This window comes from Sinocyclocheilus grahami, unplaced genomic scaffold (genome assembly GCF_001515645.1).
Source record: "Sinocyclocheilus grahami isolate Dianchi unplaced genomic scaffold, SAMN03320097.WGS_v1.1 scaffold55.1, whole genome shotgun sequence".
In the NCBI taxonomy this organism is placed as follows: Eukaryota; Metazoa; Chordata; class Actinopteri; order Cypriniformes; family Cyprinidae; genus Sinocyclocheilus; species Sinocyclocheilus grahami.
The window spans coordinates 1,410,997-1,432,129 of record NW_015505234.1 but is presented as its reverse complement, the minus strand read 5'-3'; the positions used below and the strand labels follow the sequence as shown (position 1 = coordinate 1,432,129).

The 21,133-nt window shown below is 36.6% G+C and overlaps 2 protein-coding genes and 1 pseudogene across 2 annotated transcripts in view; 1 reads left to right on the top strand and 2 right to left on the bottom strand.

The window, feature by feature from the left end:
• Positions 1–8,072, bottom strand: part of LOC107583861 (DNA-binding protein SMUBP-2-like) — a gene marked incomplete at its 5' end in the record, with an annotated part of 13,839 nt that extends 5,767 nt beyond the window's left edge. Inside the window, 11 exons of the mRNA XM_016270213.1 lie at positions 3,165–3,288; positions 3,404–3,498; positions 3,588–3,706; positions 4,290–4,472; positions 4,860–5,034; positions 5,135–5,282; positions 6,356–6,556; positions 6,656–6,819; positions 6,929–7,026; positions 7,262–7,457; positions 7,895–8,072. Coding sequence (XP_016125699.1) covers positions 3,165–3,288; positions 3,404–3,498; positions 3,588–3,706; positions 4,290–4,472; positions 4,860–5,034; positions 5,135–5,282; positions 6,356–6,556; positions 6,656–6,819; positions 6,929–7,026; positions 7,262–7,457; positions 7,895–8,072 — 1,681 coding nt within the window. The remainder of the gene's footprint in view (positions 1–3,164; positions 3,289–3,403; positions 3,499–3,587; positions 3,707–4,289; positions 4,473–4,859; positions 5,035–5,134; positions 5,283–6,355; positions 6,557–6,655; positions 6,820–6,928; positions 7,027–7,261; positions 7,458–7,894) is intronic.
• Positions 8,073–8,128: 56 nt separating this feature from the next.
• LOC107583860 (acylglycerol kinase, mitochondrial-like) lies at positions 8,129–12,543 on the top strand (annotated as a pseudogene).
• A 168-nt stretch (positions 12,544–12,711) lies between these two features.
• LOC107583753 (protein LCHN-like) lies at positions 12,712–20,461 on the bottom strand. Its single transcript, XM_016270055.1, has 10 exons — positions 19,884–20,461; positions 18,912–19,011; positions 17,981–18,139; positions 17,533–17,689; positions 16,578–16,716; positions 16,212–16,343; positions 15,828–15,978; positions 15,659–15,727; positions 14,601–14,792; positions 12,712–14,484 (listed from the first exon to the last, which is right to left on the bottom strand). The coding sequence occupies exons 1-10, from the start codon at positions 20,260–20,262 to the stop codon at positions 14,472–14,474; spliced, it is 1,491 nt and encodes a 496-aa protein (XP_016125541.1). The 5' UTR covers positions 20,263–20,461; the 3' UTR covers positions 12,712–14,471.
• Between the last annotated feature and the right edge of the window lie 672 nt (positions 20,462–21,133).

The window sequence follows — 21,133 nt, the reverse complement described above, 5'->3', positions numbered from 1 at the left end:
TGAGTCAACAACAAGACATATAGGCTACTGAATTGTCTTTATCATCCATTATTATGCCACATTAAGCGTTTTGCTGTATGGGAGGACAAGTGAAAGTTTGCGCATTGTGTTCATGGCCATCTGCTTGCCTTGTAGTACATTAAATAATAACTATATATCGAATTTGATCTTTTAATTGAACTTAATGTATCTTAATACATTACGCCATGTTTGGTTTATGTTTTTCTACAGGAGGAAAACGCTTAACGAGAGACTTTGTGCATTGCGTTCATATTCTGCTGTTCTGTGGCGACGGATTTGCGGGTCTTGTCTTGGACCCTGTAAGTTATAGTACTAATTTAGTTGTAATCGTTTAATCACCACAGTGTCTTGTCTCCATTGGCAACACACACGATTTGTGTCGATTGCAAGTGATGTTGCAGGTATCGGAGAGTGCAAGTGGCGATTGCAAGTGACATTGTAATTTAGTTTATTTTTTCTTGTCTTCACCACCTGGCTACTGTTGTAAAATGTTGAGAGATTCAAACAAAAAATTAATCAATAAATAGAACAAAATAAAAAAAATAAGACTGCAAGTGACGTCGCTAGCGGAAGCGCAAGTGTCTGAGAGTGCAAGCCTGAGAATGCAAGTCTGAGAATACACGTCTGAGAGTGCAAGTCAAGTCTGAGAGTGCACGTCTGAGAGTGCAAGTCTGAGAGTGCAAGCCTGAGAGTGCAAGCCTGAGAGTACACGTCTGAGAGTGCAAGTCTGAGAGTGCAAGTCTGAGAATACACGTCTGAGAGTGCAAGCCTGAGAGTGCATGTCTGAGAGTGCAAGTGCAAGGCTGCAGCTAGACCCTCTTGGATGAACCTGTGATATCTTCTTCGAGGCGAAAAAGGAAAATAAAAGCTGAAATGTTTTCATGGAACCTTGCAAAAGCAGCGCATTACAATGGTGAGGGAAAAGCTTCGTGTATTGCGTGTAATCACATCCATACAGTTTATGATCACAACAAAAACTTTTGTCAGGCATCTACATTGTCATCTGAGGAGATTACAAAGATTAAACAAGTGTTTTTTTAAACTCTAAAACATGAAATGTGGAGCTATCTGCTTTTGCCATAAAACGACTTTTGGAGTTATCTGCTTTTGCTATAAAAACAAACTTTCAATATGTTAAAAAAAACATACTTTCAATGAACTTTAATTTTGTAAATTACCTGTATTTGTTTAAGTTATTATTACTTAAGACAACCCAACTGCAGTTTGATTTATATTACGTTTTTTATTTATAAATATCGTGATTTCTGAAAGGAAAAAAAATGGAGTTGTCAGTTTTTGCAAATGAACTCTTCACTTGTTTCAAAAGATAAAGCAAAATTTGGTTCTTCATGATATGACCCCTTTAAAATAAAATAAAAAGCAAGTTACCTCAGGTATATGGTGACTCAGACAGTATTGTCTGTTACAGTAGAGGCAGAGCTGCCCAAGTGTCAGGACACTGGCTTTGCACTTCACGAAACCACAAACGCTGTCGGCTTTAACCACAGCATTGATGAGACCGTCAAAATCGTCATCTGGCATGGCAGCTGCAGCTATATCTGTGGCTCCTGCTTTTATCTTAGTGTTTCCTATGAAAGAAACACATATTGACTATGATGTGTAACAGAGAATGAAAGTATTGAAACAATTCAGAAATTGGGATATAGATCACAAACCTTTGGAAGTTCCTTTGGGTTTCTTAACAGATTGCCTTTTACTAGCATTAGAATCCGGTTCCCATCTCACACTCTGTTGTTTTTGCTGCTTTTTCTCCTCTCGTTTCTCCTGCTCCCTGCGCATTCGCTCCAAATGTAGGCTCTTCAGATCAACAGCTGGCTGTGAGGGTCCTTTTTGCAACTCTTCTTGTAGCTTCGCTGCTGTACATGCAATCATGTCTGGTTGTTCGGGCTCCACTGACTTTTCTAGTCCTGATGGAGGTCGGGACACAGTGATGCGACGGTTTTTCCCTTCTCCCTGGCTTTCATGCCTCAGTCCCATTTCTTCAGAGAGCTCGTGGACTAGCAGACGCTCGTGAGAATTTAGCGTGGAAGGAAACTGTAGCTCTGTCTCGTTTGAGTCTTTCAGAAAGTTCAGAAGTTGCTCCTTTATCTCTTTTCTCTGATCAGCATCTTTGGGTTTAGGATGGTATGAATTGGTATTTTTATTTTGCTCAGGCTGAACATTGGACTGATTCACTCCTCTACTTTTGTTGTTTCTTCTGTTCTTCTGTTCTTGTTCTGTTTTATTGCCTTGGTTCTTGGGCTTCTGTTTTGCAGACGCAGCATCGTTGCTGTTTGTCCTTTTCTCCTTTTCATCACGGATGTAATTCTGTGCCACACAGTCTTCCAGGTACTCAAAGGCAGTACGAACCTCTCCATGTTCAGACATATAGTCCACTAGGGATTTGAGGAAGTCATGTTTTCGAACAGTCTGAGAATCACACACTACCACAAGCTGGCGTCTGGCACGAGTCACAGCCACATTGATCCTTCTGTCTTCAGCGAGAAATCCAACCTCACCTTTGGAGTATATGTTCACGTATAGGTTTGGAATAACATGAGGATGAATAAATGATGACAACAATTTATATTTAAAGGAACACTCCACTATTTTTGAAAATAGGCTCATTTTCCAACTCCCCTAGAGTTAAACAGTTGAGTTTTACCGTTTTCGAATCAATTCAGCCGATCTCCGGGTCTGGCGGTAGCATTTTAGCTGTAGCTTAGCATAGATCATTGAATCTGATTAGACCGTTAGCATCTTGCTCAAAAATGACCAAAGAGATTTCTATATTTTTCCTATTTAAAACTTGACTCTTCTGTAGTTACATCATGTAATAAGACCGACGGAAAATTAAAAGTTGTGATTTTCTAGGCCGATATGGTAGGAACTATACTCTCATTCTGGCGTAATAATCAAGGAACTTTGCTGCCGTACCATGGGTGCAGCAGGCGCAATGATATTACGCCACGCCTGAAAATAGGCTTATTGGAAGTTACCTAGCTGGGGACTTTTTTCAGGTGCTGCGTAATATCACTGTTTAACTCTAGGGGAGTTGGAAAATGAGCCTATTTTCAAAAATAGTGGAGTGTTCCTTTAAGTCAGCCAAATTGAATCTACTAAAAGCACAATCTCTGGCGTACCCTTCCTGTTGGATCTGACCAATGACAACACCACTGCCTCCTTTTCTCTGCCCTGGAAGCCATCAACAGACTTGATCTCCAGCTCTGCATATTTATGGGACAGTTTCTGTCTCAAAAGATCCACCTTAAACAGACAAAATCAATTCATACTGAAACAGCAGTGAAGGCATTGCTTTACAGGCATACAGTATATAAAACAGGTGCTCTTTTACACATCAGTTCTTTGAAAAGTACCTCACCTGGAGATTATAGGGTGCAATAATCGCAATGTCTTTGACTTGAACTCCAGCCTCGGTAAGTGCCTTTATATGAAGAGCCACAATGTCTACCTCTCCTGTGGAGTATTAGAGAATAAAAACAACATTCAGAAGGCATTTCATGGCTTAATTAAGCACTAAAATTGTGTTTGGAGCTGACATCAACCTTGATTTCCTTTGGACTGCTCGTCTGTATCCTCCATCTCATTCAGGCCACAGCCTGCAGTGTCAATGAGCAGAAGGGGAATTCTGGTTTCCTCAACATCAGCAACACCAGCCAGGTCTCTGTTTAAGATGCAATCAGTTATCTTCATATTTATATTCCTCTATATATAGAGGTTTGCTAGCAAACTTAAAATATACACTACCATTCAAAAGTTTGGGAAAGGTAAGATTTTGAAAGAAGTCTCTTATGCTGACCATGGATGCATCTATTTGATAAAAAAATATAGTAAATACTGTGAAATATTTCTATTTGAATATATTTTAAAATGTAATTTATTTCTGTGATGGCAAAGCTGAATTTTCAGCAACCATTACTCCAATCTTCAGTGTCACATGATCCTTCAGAAATCATTCTAATATGCTGATTTGCTGCTCAAGAAACATTTCTTATTATTATCAATGCTGAATATTTTTGTGCAAACTGTGATACATTTTTTCAGGTCTATTTGATGAATGGAAAGTAAAAAAACACTTTTATAAATTTTTTTATCTTTTGTAACGTTATAAATTTTGCTACTGTTACTTTTGATCAATTTGAATCAATTCTTGCTGAATAACTTGCAACTCATCCCAAACTGTGGACTGGTACTGTATATGGCCAACATTGCGAATGAAAACGTTTAACATATTTTATATTACACACCTAAGCAAGTGTTTCTCCACTGAAGGGTGTGCAATCAGTTTGCCCTCATACATCTGCTCTGAAGCCCACTGCATGATGGCACCGTTCATACGGTACTGAGTGGTCAACATTCGAACCACTGGGTCTCCATATTTCTTTATCAGCCTCTCCATTAAGCTGACAGACAGGCCTTTAGATGCAGCACTGTGAAAGATATAAATAACATTTATTACATGGATAACATTTTTATCATTATGCAAGTACATTTCAACTAAACATTCATGTAATTCATGTAATAAAAAACATTATTAATCTGAAATATTGACCGAATATATTGATTAAGTATATAATAGTAATAAAAAAATGTTATTAACCAGGAAATTAACGTTCTTAGAATTGACAAGACGGTTGACCCTGAGTGGTCAGCTAAATATCTACAGTGGATCTAAAATATGAATAGTTAATTATAACTAGTTATGGTTAATTATTCATATTTCCCCATGAGCTAAATTCGCTACAGAGCTCATCAAGAATAGATACCATAAACCAAATAATTCACAACCGTAAGATACATTCCCCTTTCCTTCATACCTCTGTGATTTGATCGTGGGTGGCAGCTGTTTGTAATCTCCAGCCAGTATGCACTTGCATGCTTTGAGCAGAGCGATCCAACAGCTGCTCTCTAGAGCCTGAGCACACTCATCTATCACCACCAGGTCAAAATGATCATTAGGAAGATGTTTAAGAGGACCATCATCAGAGGCTCCTATATTACACAAATCAATCATATCTGAGTTTAAATCAGGCATAAACAAACAAACATATCCGTAATAAAAATCGATGACTGCTAAGAAAGGTTTACTTACCAGTGTTAGTTGCTAGAATAACATCGGCCCTTTTCAGGATCTGAGTGATAGCTATTTCCTCCCTGGTCCTCAGCTCTCGCCGCAGTTCCCTGATTTCCAGTCTCAGATTGCTCCGTTGGCCTTTGTCTCGAGCCTTCTTCATTTCATTCTGTCAATGCATTTTATTTATTTATTTATTTTTTACTCATATGATATGCAAATTTATAAGGTCTCTAAATTATCAGCATGTTAAAAATGCTCCTCATAAACCTGTTGTACACAGTCGTCTACATGACAGACCTTTTAGTATAATTGTAAAATGGTCCACTTCAGGTCATGGAACACATGTATTTTTGCTGTAAAATTTCTGATTTTTACATTAATTTTATATTGTTGGTAATATTTTAAGATGAAAACTTACTGAACTGAAGCAACTGTGCTTTACTTGATTATCCATATATCACTTTTAGAAAAATCATGTTAAATGTGAGTATCAAATCACACATCTCTCAATCATCATTGTATTGCTTCATACAATTAAAACTACAGAGCTTTGATCATAAAACTAAGCATTTAAATATCATCTTACTAAGACATATTACAAGCAGCTATAGAGTGACAGCTGATATTTATATGCATTTTATGTATGTAGTCGGTTTTATTTTTATAAAGATATCACAAAGATTTGCATTAAAACCTAGTAATATTTTATCTTACTTTTTGGCCATATAAATGTCAGCAACTGCACCAAATTGCATATTTTTGCCCAGTTTGGGCTTCTGAATAAAAAATGAACTCCATATTCTCCTATATCATGCTATTTGAATCATAAAATCTGATGCATCAAATATGAAACTCAACAAAAACACATATGAAAACTTTTTTAGATTTTGTCTGAAGCTTCGATAAACTGTTCCATTTAAAAAAACTTATATTTATAGACTATTATTACGTAAGTCCATTTTTATAGGGCCGCATTTTAAAAAGTGTGAACTTCACTGCACAAAACCAAGCAGCATCTGTAAAAAATGATGCTAGTCATAATTTTGAACAGTATATTTATTATTATTAATTTCAATAAACATTTTTGTGAAATGTTTCACCTAAAAAAAGTGCTTGTGGTATTGTTCTTTGAAATAAATTGTATCTAAAGCAATGCCATTCATTTTTAAATGTGGCTGAAACACGTTTTGTATCACTTGAACAGGCAGCTCAAACATTTATGATAAAAGAAAATCTTACAAAAGCTTTGTCCATGTCCTTGCGAATATCAGAAATTATGTTGGTGTTGTCACTGTGTGCAAGGACCGCATCCAGCGAGTGCTTCTGAATCGACTCAAGCAGGCGGGCTGGGTGACCCAGTCTTAAAACCTTGACCTTGCTCTTTGCCAGGCGCTCCACCAAGTTATCAACAGCCACATTGGAAGGAGCACAGCAAAGGACCTGTTAACATTTACTTAGATGTTCACCACAATACTGCATCTATACCACATCAAATAATTTATACCTTAATTAACCAGATTAAGAGTTTATCTTGCTCACCTTTTGTTTCTGTTTTACTGCCTGCAGGATTACTTCAACCACTGTAGTGGTTTTGCCAGTTCCTGGTGGTCCATGTATGATTGCAACATCTTTCTGAGATATTGCAAAGGACACAGCCTCTTTCTGAGAATTATCTAACCCAGTGTTGCTAAATTCCAGTGTGTCTGTGATAAAAGAAATACAAACAGGCTAAGACCCCATTGTACTAGGTAAGGTGTTCTTCCTGGCTGTATTTTAGATCCCTTTCACATGTCACTCCATGTATGTGCTTACGCTGATGTGATAATATCCCTGGTTCTGAGTAACCAAAGAGGACACTGATCAGGTGAGACGCAGGACCACTGCTGTATCCATTTAAAGACTTTAAGGCACTGCAAGTATAGAATACATCACAAATACATCAACAGTTTCATTCACACAATTACATGTGCAAAAACATAATGCAAATGCAAAATGAATACACCTGTGCCTATAGAGCATATTTCATCAACCTATTTTTAACTACTGTAGCAGCTTTAAACATCCTAAAAATTTGAGATTTAAGTTTGTTTAGAAAAAAACAAATATTTAATTATACTAGCTGTATGAACTGATAAACGTACATACCTTGACAGTCTCCTGTAGGTCACATCATTTGCCAGCTTCATTAGATTGTAAAGTCCATCTCTGTCCAAGTTTATACCGTCTTGCGTGTCATCAAAAGCCACTGTCAGTGATGCTTGAGTAACACGTGTCACCACACCTGAACCCAGCTGAGATGGCTGATCCTGACCCTCTGCCTGATACAAACCTATAATATCACCTGTACGCAGAGTACAAAAGATAGTAAATAATAGTAAATAATATTGGAGTTAAAAAGTGCAGTGGCTCATTGGTCAGAGGCTTCGTTAAGAGTATTGTATGAAATTAAGTACTTCAAGATTCAAGATCTGCCTGATACAAACCTATAATATCACCTGTACGCAGAGTACAAAAGATAGTAAATAATATTGGAGTTAAAAAGTGCAGTGGCTCATTGGTCAGAGGCTTCGTTAAGAGTATTGTATGAAATTAAGTACTTCAAGATTCAAGATTTTTTTTTTGTGACATACATGGTTATATAGAGTATATGTGACCAGCAGTGAAATGTAAGTCAGGTCCGCTCCATGGACAGTGCAATTATTAAAGAATACAAACAAGAAAATTATATATAAATATAGGTATGGAAAAAGTAGTAAACTTCAATAGATAATGTCTCACCAGGTCCGAAGGTGTTGCTGGGCAGAATTGAGGGTCCTATACTTTTCCTGGGTTCAAAAACTACCAGAAGTCTGCCATACATGCCAGTATGCTGGCTTGCGATCTGAAGTTTCAGCAGGTACACTCCTTTGTGCTGTAAATTCTTGGGAGATAAATTCTCCTGCCATGCTCTGACGATACAATAAATATTTAATCAAGAAGTTCTTCATAGTTGAACAGATTTGAGTTATGGAAATGAATAGCTATCTAAATACAAACGTAGAACATAAAACATAGGACGACTACAAAATGATTTAAGTTATATAAAATTACTTTTATTCCAATTGTAAAGTATAAAACATTCACATTTTACGACAAAATTGATGCGGAACGTATATTCCTCTTGAGGAGGAATATTGTTGTTGCACCGGTGTCATGCTTTAGAGAACGATGGACTGTCAACGGTGAATATTACTGGAAAAAGTCCACATTTGCTGTGTGTGTGTGTGTGTGCGCTGTCATATGGAGGTCATTGGCTGTATGGAAAGCACAGGTTTGTGTTATCATATCTGACTGTCTGTTTCTATCATCTCTCTCTCATATCTGTGTCTATCTGTCTGTCTACAAACTCATTTGCTTAATTCTAGAACTTTTTTTTTTACTGTGCTGCGACGAGAAGCATGTATAGAGGCCAGGGTAAGGAATATTTAGTTTGAAAATAACATATATGTGGACTGTGATAACCAGCATCATTATTTTAGTATCATTGAGATCCTATTATAGTTTTTTTTATATAATTATTTTGAATTGTTTTTTATTTTTATATTTTAATATTTGTTAGTTTTTTTGTTTAGTTTTTTATTTCAGTTTTAGTTATTTTAGTACATCAAGTTAAAATAAAAATGAGAACTTTTGCTTTAGTAACTACTCTGAACAAAATTATAAACGCCATACTTTTGTTTTTGCCCCCATTTTTCAGGAGCTGAACTCAAAGATCTAAGACTTTTTCTATGTACGCAAAAGGCCTATTTCTCTCAAATATTGTTCACAAATCTGTCTAAATCTGTGTTAGTGAGCACTTCTCCTTTGCCGAGATAATCCATCCACCTCACAGGTGTGGCATATCAAGATGCTGATTAGTCAGCATGATTATTGCACAGGTGTGCCTTAGGCTGGCCACAATAAAAGGCCACTTTTAAAATGTACTGTATTGGGGGGTCTGCGGGGGTCCGAAAACCAGTCAGTATCTGGTGTGACCACCATTTGCCTCGCGCAGTCCGTGAATTTTGTTCAGTGTAGTTTAAATAAAGTTATTTTTTTAACAATTTATTTATTTTTATTATTTTTTAAAGTTTTAGTTAACTGTAATAACCGTGATTCCTAGTACTCTAAAATTCATTATAGGTAAATATATTGTATGTGATTTTCAGGCATTTGGTCATCAGTTAATTGGACCTCAGGAGCATCTCAAGAAAGCCACAGTCATTCTGAATCCTGCTGCCTGTAAAGGGTATGATTATACACATGGCCCTCACTGTGCCACAAATCTTTTTTTTTTTTAGCTATGTGAGTTTATTTGTGTTAGCATAGTTACATTTTCTCTGCAGAAAGGCCAATCGTTTGTTTGAGAAAAATGCAGCTCCCATTTTACACTTGGCTGGTATGGAGGTCAAAATAGTGAAGGTGTCATTCTTTATTGATTAAAGTGCTAAGGTTCTTTGGTAAAGGTGCTTTTGTATTTTTAGTGTATTAATTGCTCGATTCCCTGTAACAGACTGATTGTGAAGGCCAGGCAAAAAATATCCAATTGATGGATCAAACCGATATGCTGGTGGTGATGGGACATTACAGGAGGTACAAAAGTATCTTCATAAAATGGGATTATTGAAAAATGACAACTTGAACATATTTAAATGTTTTTATGTGTCATATTTCACACAGGTGATAACTGGTCTTCTGTGCAGAGCTGATGAGGTAGTTACTAGTAATAAATCTTTTAAGGCTGGTTTAAGATATATTGCACATTCCAAAGTTTTCTGAATTTGAACTACTGTAACCGCAGGAGACCTTCAGTAAAATACCAATTGCTTTCATTCCTCTTGGTTGCAGTAACTCTCTGAGTCAGAGTCTACATCTAGTTTCTAACAATAAAGTACAGTAGGTTTCATGACTTCACTTTTCAATATTTTTTTTTTGCTTAAATGTAGAAATGTGTGTTGTGATCAGATGTAATTACTGTAGATGTTTCTGGTTTTTCAGGCACATTACCTTAGCAACCCTGTCAATACTGAAAGGAGAAACTGTTCCACTGGATGTTCTGCAGATAAAAGTAAATTTGATAGGCATTTTGAATGAGAAATCATTAAGATTTGTCAGCTATATTTATTTTCATTCTTTCACACCGTTTTGTTTTTAGAGTGAGAAGGAGCAGCCAGTGTTTGCTTTGTTAGGCTTACATTGGGGTGCATTCAGAGATGTCGCTTGTTCTATTAGCAAGTATGCTTATAATATTTTTTTTTCACAGCATAAATACAAAATGCAAATGTGTATTTCTAATGTGAATTTTTCATTTAAGTTATTGGTACCTTGGCCCCTTGAAAACGAGAGCAGCACATTGGTTTAGTAGCCTTAAGGTGAGTGCTGCTCTTTGCATCGCATTTAAAGGAGTCCTTCATTGACATTGAAAGTTCAGTTGCATCATAGAGACATTCATTTGAGTTAATATTGGATTTATCACAATATCTTCTCTCCTACAGCAGTGGCCACAGACCTCCCTCTCCTATCTGGCTCCTGTACCTCGTCCACCTGACCTTCCCACTGAAATACCACCCCGGCCGAACCTCCTCTACCACATCTACCGCAGACTCAAGAACTACTGGAATCCTCCTATACAAGGCATTTTATCACTTTTACAGATATGTAATTATATAGAATATATCTTATGGATATTGGTATGCTAATATTAATAAGCAGGTTCAGACTTATTGTTAACCAATAAACCAGGGCAAGACTTGTGTATCTGTGGATGTCTAGTCTTGCATAGTAAGACCTCTAGACTAACGGCAGAATGTCTGGACTCCATACCAAATTGCATTTGCCAAGAACTGCTCAAAAAGCCTTCTGACCGACATGTAAAGCAACCAATCACTCCCAAAGTGTTTCCCAGTTTGTGTGCCTGATGCATTAGACTTTCAACCAACAGTTTGTGGGTGTGACATCTGAGGCTGAGCCTAGTGGATGTCTAACATGTTAATTCCTTTTCTGTCGGTAGAGCCACTGCAAGATCCTGAGCCAGAGCGATGGGAGAACAAAGACATTTCCACATTGGAGCTTACAGTTAGCACACACAATAAGAACCCTGTCAAGAGAGTGAGTACTGACTTAATAGTTGCTCTTTATGGGAATGTAAATGTAATAGGTTTCGTCCTAATTGGTGTCGTCTACTGTCTTCAGCGTGAGGCTGATTCTATGCTGATAACTCTGGACCCAGACTCCCTCACAGCTGGTCAGTTCATCACTGAGGGGTGAGTGTCATTCCCAAAACTGCTATTGAAAGGAGAAATGGAAAGTTTACTTCATGTTGAATCTGTTGCACTTTTTTGTCTGCTGAACATCTATGACCTAAATAACTTGCACTTATTTAAATAAGTACATTTTAAATCATTTTTTTGCAATAATTACTTTAATAATAATAAACTCAGCACTTTGTATTATAAGATCAAATGTTATCATAAGTGTTGTATTTTGATTGTTTAAAAATTACATTTTTATTTAATTTGCCATTAGATCTTTTCTAGGTTTTTTTTTTTTGGTATAAAATAATTTGTCTTACAGCACTAAGAAAGCATTAAACCCGATGGAGTCTGTAGAAAATGCTTTGCAGATAGAAGACAGTGCTGCTTGTCTCAGTCCCCCAGAGGTCAGTATATTTTTTGGAAAAGCTTTGGGAACTGATTTCTTTGTAATCATCCATTGATCTGAAGCCAGTGGTCCAAAATCGGTCCTGGAGGGCTGGTGTCCTGCAGAGTTTAGCTCCAACCCTAATTAAAGACACCTGAACCAGATAATCAAGGTCTTACTAGGCACTACTTACTAAGTAGGTCTGTCTTAGAAACCTCCAGGCAGGTATGCTGAGGCAACTTGGAGCTAAACTCTGCAGGACAGTGGCCCTCCCAGACCGAGTTTGGACTCCCCTTGATCTACAGTAAGCTGTTTTGCAGCTGCTCTCATCTATTGCTTTTCTTCTCCTGTCCACAGGAGGGCAGCTTGCACAGGCTCAATGATGACAGTGCCGAGATGATGGTTGTGTAAAAGTGTGGAGAGGAGCCTGACAAAACTGGAAAACATAACGGTTACACCAAAAAGTGGAGTCAAATGAACATTGAGTTGTCATAAAGGTCACCATACTCCAACTGAACAATTTGTGTTCTATGGACCTTAATGAAAAGGCAGTTAAATTGTGTCATTTTGATGGTTTTTCAACAGCATGGATGAGGTTATTAACATATTACAAGCATAAAGTTCAGACTAGTTCACTTTTAAGGGTTTGTTGTTTTTTTTCCAAAGATTTAATATTATCATGATTCATGAAGATTGAAAAGATGGCTCAAGAACTTGCTTAAGAAACTCAAAGCAATACATGATACTGTAAGTGTCTGACCAGATAAGGACCAACAATAAAAGTCTATCAATTTCTTATTTTTGCTTATTTTTAAAGACTTTCCCATGCATTTGTGATAATCTTGTATCTTCTTTTTGGTAATCCAGTGTTTTGTTTTGTTTTTCTCAAAACAACCCCCCCAATACTGCACAAACAAAGCATGTGATAGAAAAGAAGGAACCATTTATTTCAAAATGGCAGTGAATAAGAATCACTGGCTTTAAAACAACAGACACATGCTGTTAGTTTGTATTGCTGTACAGGTAGTGTGTAAGACAGGGGCATTAGATTAGTGCTTTGTGATACCAGTAGAGTAAAACTCAACATTCTTTTAGCTTGTTATTGTGACAAAGATTTGTGTAACACTCACAAAAAAACATTGCACATATACACAATACCAGACAATTCAACCTGTACAATAATATACATTCTCCATTCATTTACAATAGGACACTAAATAACCAACCAACATCCTACAAGAGGATGGTTTGAAAGATTTATAATACAGAAAGTTCTCTGATAGATAAGAAATGTAAAACCAAAATTCACATTTAATCAAATCTAGTTTATAAGCAACAGCATTATTTATTGTTAATTTAAATATTTTAATTAATGTAATTTAAAGAACTTCATCAAACCTGAGTGCCTGCACTCATTCCCAAGAAATCAATTATCACTATGCATTATTTTATTAGAAGGCTGAAAATTAGATGAACGAAAACTGTAAACTCAAAAGGTCAAGTAAATACCTTTCCATTTAGATTTTCTTTTCAATTTCACCTATATTAATGCAGCTTTATGAATCATATGAATAATTAGGTTTCCAGTTAGGGTTTTCACAGGATTAACATATAAATGCACACAAAACCACAATCAATCAGCCTTGTGAGGCAAGTGTGCTGCTGTTATCCAGAAAGGTCGACCCAAATACATTTAAATAAGAAACCCCAAGTATATACATATTCAAAGTTTTTAACAAGTATTAATCAGGAGCATTCTCTAATGACAGACAGGAATAGAAACACATTCATATTTCTCTAGAGCAAATTAAGGGACTCAAAAAGCTGATTATAACATTTCTGCATCCGTTTAAATCAGACTGTGCATTAAATGTATAATTTACATTCAATACCAACAGTGATAGTGATTAAAGGCCTGTTTTAGCACAATGATACCTGTTTAGTGGGTGTAATAACAGCAAATGCTTGAACAGAGAATGCGTAGACAGCACTGAAATGATAGTCACATTCATCAGCTAACATTTGGGTAGATGACTGAGAACCTTCTACAATGTTGTTCATTCCCATTCATATACGTCAATAAGCTCTGTTCCAAACTACAGTAGCAAAACTGATTGTGTCTATTTGTCCATGCACAAGAGATCACAAATAACACAACAAACACAGTGAATGATGTCTGTTTTTCCCCAAAATGAAATGACTAAAAATGTTAAAAAAATGTGGCACAGATTGTGAAAATCGTCACCATCACAGTACTGTGTGTAATATGCAACATCCATAAAAGTTTTAGAAATACAGATATGATATTCAGAGCAGGCTTCACCAAACGGTTGTTACCAGAAAAAAATATGTGGATCCAGTGTGGAAGTGAGAGTTGCTCTGTTGATGGACTGTTTTTCCAATTATCTGGTGTTCAAGTGAAGCAGATTTATATTCACATCAGTTCCCCCAGACAGCACTGGCTAGAAGAACAAAGTCACAACTGAAGACCACACAATAAAAAGCAGTAGAGAGAGGCACAGAGATCATCATGTTTCGGAAACAAGCTTAGGCAGAGTCCAGTAGAAAACCAAGATGGCTGGAAGGATACTAAGCACATAGAAAGACGTCACTGGATTGACTGGCTGCAGAGTGCACAAAAAGCCTGCAGACGGATTGCACCTTTTGGTGTTGGCAGTGTCAGTGCGGTCCAGAAGGGTCAGGAATGGCTCCTGAGATAGCCAAGCCAGAGAAAGAGAGAAAAGAAAGCAGGTAATCAGTAGGCAGTGTGTTGTAGCCCTAAAAGAAAATGAGCTCCAGAGAGAGCGGCAGAGACAGGGAGTCTTACGGGCAGCAGGGGTTGTCGATAAATAGCATGACGTCAATGCCATAGATTTCCAGCAGGTCGATGAGAAAACCGCGGTCACCCTGAGGATCCAGCCCCATGGCTCTCACATGTTCAGCAGTCAGGGTAGGATCGGCGCTCCCCGCCAACTCAGACAGGGTCTGGAAGATTCTGTTGTTTTGCTCCATGAAGAACCTGGATAACAAAAGGGGAAATTCCATACAGATTAATTACAGCAATATAAACAGTAATTTCCCATTGGTTTGTATAACAAAACGCACACGCAGGCGGTGTGAGGGCTTCATAGCTATATTTATATTATATTAGACACTTTTGTGTTAAGTGACAGTATATAACAACATACTGTATGCAATCATATTATATAAATTTGCTACAAATACATTACCATTAAAAAATCTTGGGCCGGTAAATTTTTATTTTTGTTGTTGTTGTTTTAAAGAAATTTCTACTTTTTTCAGCAAGGATGCATTAATCAAAATTGACAAACATTTACAATATGTTACAAAAATTTCTATTTCAAATAAATGATGTTCTTTTGTACTTTCTATAAATTGAAAAAAAAAGTATAATGGTTTTCATTTAAACTAACATAAGAAATATAATATTATTGATAATAAGAAATGTTTTCTGAGCAGCAAATGAGGATATTAGAATGATTTCTGAAGGATTATGTGGCACTAAAAACTGGAGTAATGACTGCTGAAAATTCTGCGTTCTCATCCCAGGAATAAATTAGATTTTAAAACATATTAAAATAGAAAACAGTCATTTTACATTTTAATAATATTTCACAATCTTACTGTTTTTATTGTATTTTTATTAAATAAATGCATCTTTAGTGCTCATGAGAGCTTTCAAAAAAAAAAAATCTTACTGATCCCAAACTTTTGAACTGTAATGAAATGTATTATCCACAAAATAACTATTCACAATTCAAGTATGAAAATATAGTATTGCATTTCCATCAATTTCAATATATATAGCTTAATCAAGGTTAAAGAAAGGTCATTGTGCTTGAGGTGTGTATTTCCATCACATACAAAATGAAGAGGTCTTCCTCATTAGATGTGCAGTCTCTATCCACCTCCTGAGAGTATAGCAGCAACTGCCTGCAAAGATATCAACATCATCATATGCCTGTGGAACAATATGTTTTTAGGTTTTTTTCTATTTTCCTCATAAGCCTTTGATTTTAAAACGCCTAGGTACCTTTGCTCACAGAGCTTGCGATACTTCTCTCGGTCTGCACTGTTGAGTCTAAGCAGAGGCTGGAGGCTCTCTCTGTGTGTCTTTACATTCTGATTGTCAATGTATACATCATACAGCTCCTTCTTTTCCTCAAATATCTTCTCTGTTGTACCTGAGAACCCAAATAAAAATCACAGATTTATTCTTACTGAGTTACATTCTTACTAATTTACCAGCTAATACTTATGTTGGAAGTATTTCCTAAACCCGCTACCAAGAGCTACAATCATTTTGGACATAAATGTTATTTAACATCCATTGATTACAAAGGTTAAACCCTGTTGTGTTTGTGGAATTATGAATTTTGCCTCCAACTTGAGTCCTCCTCTTGACTGAGACACTTACAGGCAACGTAAGACAGTTCAGTCCCAAGAGCAGCAATGTCAGCAACATTGATGTAGAAGAAGGGGCGGAACTCCGGAACAGACACGCCCATCCCAGGAATGGACACATTAGCAAGGCAGCAGCAACAGTATACTAGAGGATGCAAAGCAAAAACATAGTATCAAAATAACCAATAAAAACACTCAGATCTTATTTACTATAGTTGTAGACTATAAAAATGCACAAATCAATGACAATGCCAAGACATGGACAAGAGCATATACATGATCTTTACCACTGGATTCTCAAGCTATCTTTAATTTGCAATGGCAAATCTGCAGAGAGGTTAGGACAGCCATGTGCATGTAAATGGGTTTGCGCTCTCACCCCGATAGCAGACCACACCGACAGGGGGAGGAGAGAAAATGAGGATGCGTTTCCTGAGCAAAGCAAACTTCCACAGCACCATGATCTGCTCTCCAAAGAAGCGGATGAACTGGGACATGCAGCCAGCCGGGTGTGTGATCTGATCAGACGTGGACAGAGAACAGAAAAGAGGCATGATTTGTGCTTCTGATCTCTTATTAAATGACAGACAGACACATCACATATATTAAACTGGCTCTTAAAGGTTCTAAGAAAAACATAGCAGCTTTTATATCATAAAGAAAATTATGAAAAATAAAATGATTATTATCATAGCCGTTTAGCTGATTAATAGAAGTGGTCATTCAATCTAGTCTTGTTTTTTTAAATCCCCTGACAGGTTTGTAAATTCAAAATGCAGTTCCTCAAAGTTCAAATTACAATTTTCTAAATGTTGTGAATTTTAAGCAAATATTTTAATTGCATTTTTATAATGTTTGTTTATTTATTACTAGATATCATTACATTTTAATTGTATTTGCCAGTAATTGTATGCAACTATGAATATAAAAACCATAAACATGGATTTAGAAAGTGCATCTTCAAAACTGAACAAGGCTTTATTTAACAAACATCATATCCAAACCTAGTTCTGAGCTAAAGCATACCTCAGCATATTTTTCAACAAGAGTATCTCCTCATATGGCATTCTTCTTTAAGAATAGAGGATCTTGTGGTTTGTAGAGAGAGGAATAGTTCTCAAGTTTTTTTTCTCCTGTTTTCACAAAACAGAACTTTCCCATGCTTTAAATGCTGCTAGGAGGTGCAGAGGTATTGCAACCTGGTTAATCAGTAACATGAAATTCCCTGAGTGGCCTGGCCTAGATTTCTTCAGACTCTTAAAAAAAATCTAATTATCTAATACTACTGTCATAAAAACATATTTGACGGATAAAGCTGGGTTATATCTTCAAACCTTCATCTCTGGATGCATGCAGCGGTTGACTATGGGCCCAAGAGCACTGGTCGGGCAGACTGTGACCAAACCGTTCCCTCCCGAGGGCAACACTGCCTTTTTATCCTCATAGAAAGCTTCCAGTGGAGAGTACTGTCCTGGACACTGCAACTGGTGCCTGCAAGAAAGCATTTGCAGGCTGTTGGTGTTGTCATAAAATGCATTGCACTTAGCAGGAATTTGCTTTATTTAGATGCAGACATTAAGCAACAGACATTTTTAACACAGTTGATCATTATGTAATTTATATTAAATTTTGCATGCTGCATGATTCCAAATTAAACAAATTCCATGTCACATTGCATGCAACTCAGAGCTTATGTTTAATGCTTAAAATAGAAATGATGCGTGCAAAAGAGTAAGAGAAAGAGACATAACAAGGTAAAATGTGAAGCAAGCATACACTTACTGGACTTGGTTTTCCAGGAAGTGCATGTAACGGTATAGCAGTGTGTAAGAAGGAGACAAAATCCCCACAGATTTCATCCGAGCTCCTCGTTCCAGCTCACTCTCCACAGGCATGTTGGCAAAGCACGCTAGTCCAAAGTAACAGCCTTTACGAAAATATCTACAAAATAAGACAAGCACATTTAATCTGAATTAATCTATATACATACACACAAAATGAACATGTTTGGATGAAAATATGCAACTAATCAAACAGTTTGCCTCATGATTACAAAATTTGCAGTAGCAGCTCCGAAGCGCTGGAATAAGCTACCTCTACATCTCAGACTGGCTCCGTCTATAGGCTATTTTAAACGAAAATTGAAAGTGCATTTACTTGAATTAGCGTTTGGTTCTGCAGACTAATTAGCAAAAGGTTTTTTTATAACATTTGTTGTTGTTGGTCATTGTTTGTCTGAAAGTTAATATTGTGTAATTTTTATTTAGAGATTGTACAGCACATTGGTCAACGTTACGTTCTTTTAATTGTGCTCTATAAATAAATGAACAAACAAAAATATATTGAATGAATTACTCATTAGGAAACAAAACAATTGGTCAAATATTAATATTTTATTATTATATTAATATAATATGGTGAATATTATTTTCGATACCTAGCTGACTTTTATAAAAAGGATTTGGATTATTAAAATGGTCCAACTATATCAACTATATATATAAATATATATACAGTATATATGTGTGTGTGTGTGTGGTGGTAGTAGTAGCAGTAGTACAGTTTTCTAATTTTAGCCCAATTAAACCAAAATGTTTATTATTCCAAATAATGGAGGGTAGGTCTGTAGTATAGATATGCATTATTAAGCAAAATGTTACAAATGCCCTCTGTCTCTTATATATCCAGTGGCATTTATGAAAGAGATTCCCACATGAAGTCACTTGAGATCCGATGAGAGCCGCTTGCCATAGACTTGAACTCTACTCCCTCCAGATTCACATCTTGAGGTAGGCACCATTCTATCATGTTCCCTGTAAAAGACACAATGTGGGATTATGAAAACAATTGTGAAGCTGTTGGACCAGGTTTTAATCAAATAGTGTTTGCAGAAGAACACAAAAACTCTCTAAATGCCTTTTTCCGCTGAACTCCTTTGAAAAAAAGAGGAAGTCTTAAAAACAGCACAGCAGTCAGCTGTATGACTGTATGATACAACTCTCACTTCATAGTATATACATTTCCTTACATGTGATATGACAAAACAACCTCCCATGTGGGGAATAATATGTACACTTCTATGATCAATTTGTTTTTAGTTCTAAGCTCTAGAATTAAGAATTATTATTGATGTTTTGTGTAACCTACAGTTACAAGTAGTAACAAGTAGCCTTGTAACTGTTTGAAGATTGCATTAATAAAGAAAAAAAAGTCTCATAAAAAGTTGTACATTGAAAAAAGGAGTAGTCGGCATAATCTTTCATTAATATTATTTCTTAAAAAGAATGAACAGCAAAGAAAAAATATTACAACTAATAATATTATTAATACGATTTGCATTATATTATTTATATATATATGTTTTTTTTGTCATTTAAATATTAATAGTAATTTAAAACTCTCAATGTTACTAACATACAAGAAGCCATTTTGTTGCCATAAAATCATAAAACAGAGAGGACCCCTTTTTTCAAGATCATTAGCATGCTAAAAAATATAGTAAATTTGTAGATAATCGCTTTCAACGCTGTATGAAACCATCATGATTATAATTATGATGTTTCTAAGAACTTAGCATGTTTTTAACCAGATTTCTCCTTTTCATCATCATCATCTCGGACATTATTTGTGACTGCCACATTTACAATTTTACCTCAATCAGCCATTTTACAGTATTTCACCTCACCCGATCTTGTGTCGAAAGTCACAACAAACACTGCAACAATTTGGTCTTTTTCTTCCCATCCAGTGATCCTCCGATCCCTGACTGACAGTCCGTGAAAGGCGCAGTCTCCCTCTCCATCAGTGGCGGAAGCATCTTCTCCCGGGCCGCTGTGTTTGTGGGGAGAATGTGCACTTTCACCTGAAACAGCTGTTACACTGTTCGGTCTCGCCGGGCTTGTGTTTAGGGAGATATCTGCCCGTACGCCGCCCTCGGTCGGGTAACTAGACAGACCGGACTGTACTGAATCCTCAGTCTCCGGTGATGAAACCGTTGGGGCAAGTTCGGCCGGGGGAACCTCCTCCCAGTCCAGCAGCGGAGCGCGATCCGACTGCTCAACCATACTTATTTCGATATTGCCTATCGAGGAAATAAACAAAGTCGTCGTACTCGATACCGAGCGGTCAGTCAAAGCGACAAACGCTACGCATGAAACGAAACATTGCGCTTGCGATTCAAACGATCCCTAAATGTAGTAACCCAGATTCCAGACAGGGTAACAGACGCTACCCAGGCGTACTCTGTTTTGATGACGTCACAGACTTCCGCTCACGTGAAGCGAAAGGGTTACTGGTCTCAACCTCATCCCAACCGAAAAATAAATACACAACAGTTTTGGGGGGAACGCATTACAAGTAACGCGAGTTACGTAATCAGATTACCTTTTCAAGTAACTAGTAAAGTAACGCATTACTTTTTAATTTACAAGATAAAATCGGAGTTACTTTTTTTTCAATTTATTGATTGACAGCTCTTCTGTCCCCATGTTGAGAGAAATCAGAAGATGTTACTGTAGTTCTAAAATAAATATGAATATGCATTAATTCATCTCACTCACACACACAAAACACACAGATTCAGTATTCCTCAAAATGAATAAAAATAATGCAACTCAGAATATGATGCAAACCTGCAATAATTAAATGTTAAACAACACAAATATCCTTTATGTATTTAATCCCATTCTATTAACCAATGTCTTTTCTTCTGACCTTCGATGATCCAGTTCAACCGTACTAATAAGCAAAAATTACTCTAGGCAAGCTCTAGTCTTTCTTTATTGCTGAAGTGTGTTGAAATTTCTTCTTCTGCATTCTACTGTACAGACGTAAATTTACTTTCCCTTCAGCCTGAGACTTATTCATTTCACTTTTGGTGTGAAAAGGCTTTTATATTTGCCAAAAATAGAATTTTTTATTTTAAAAACAAACAAG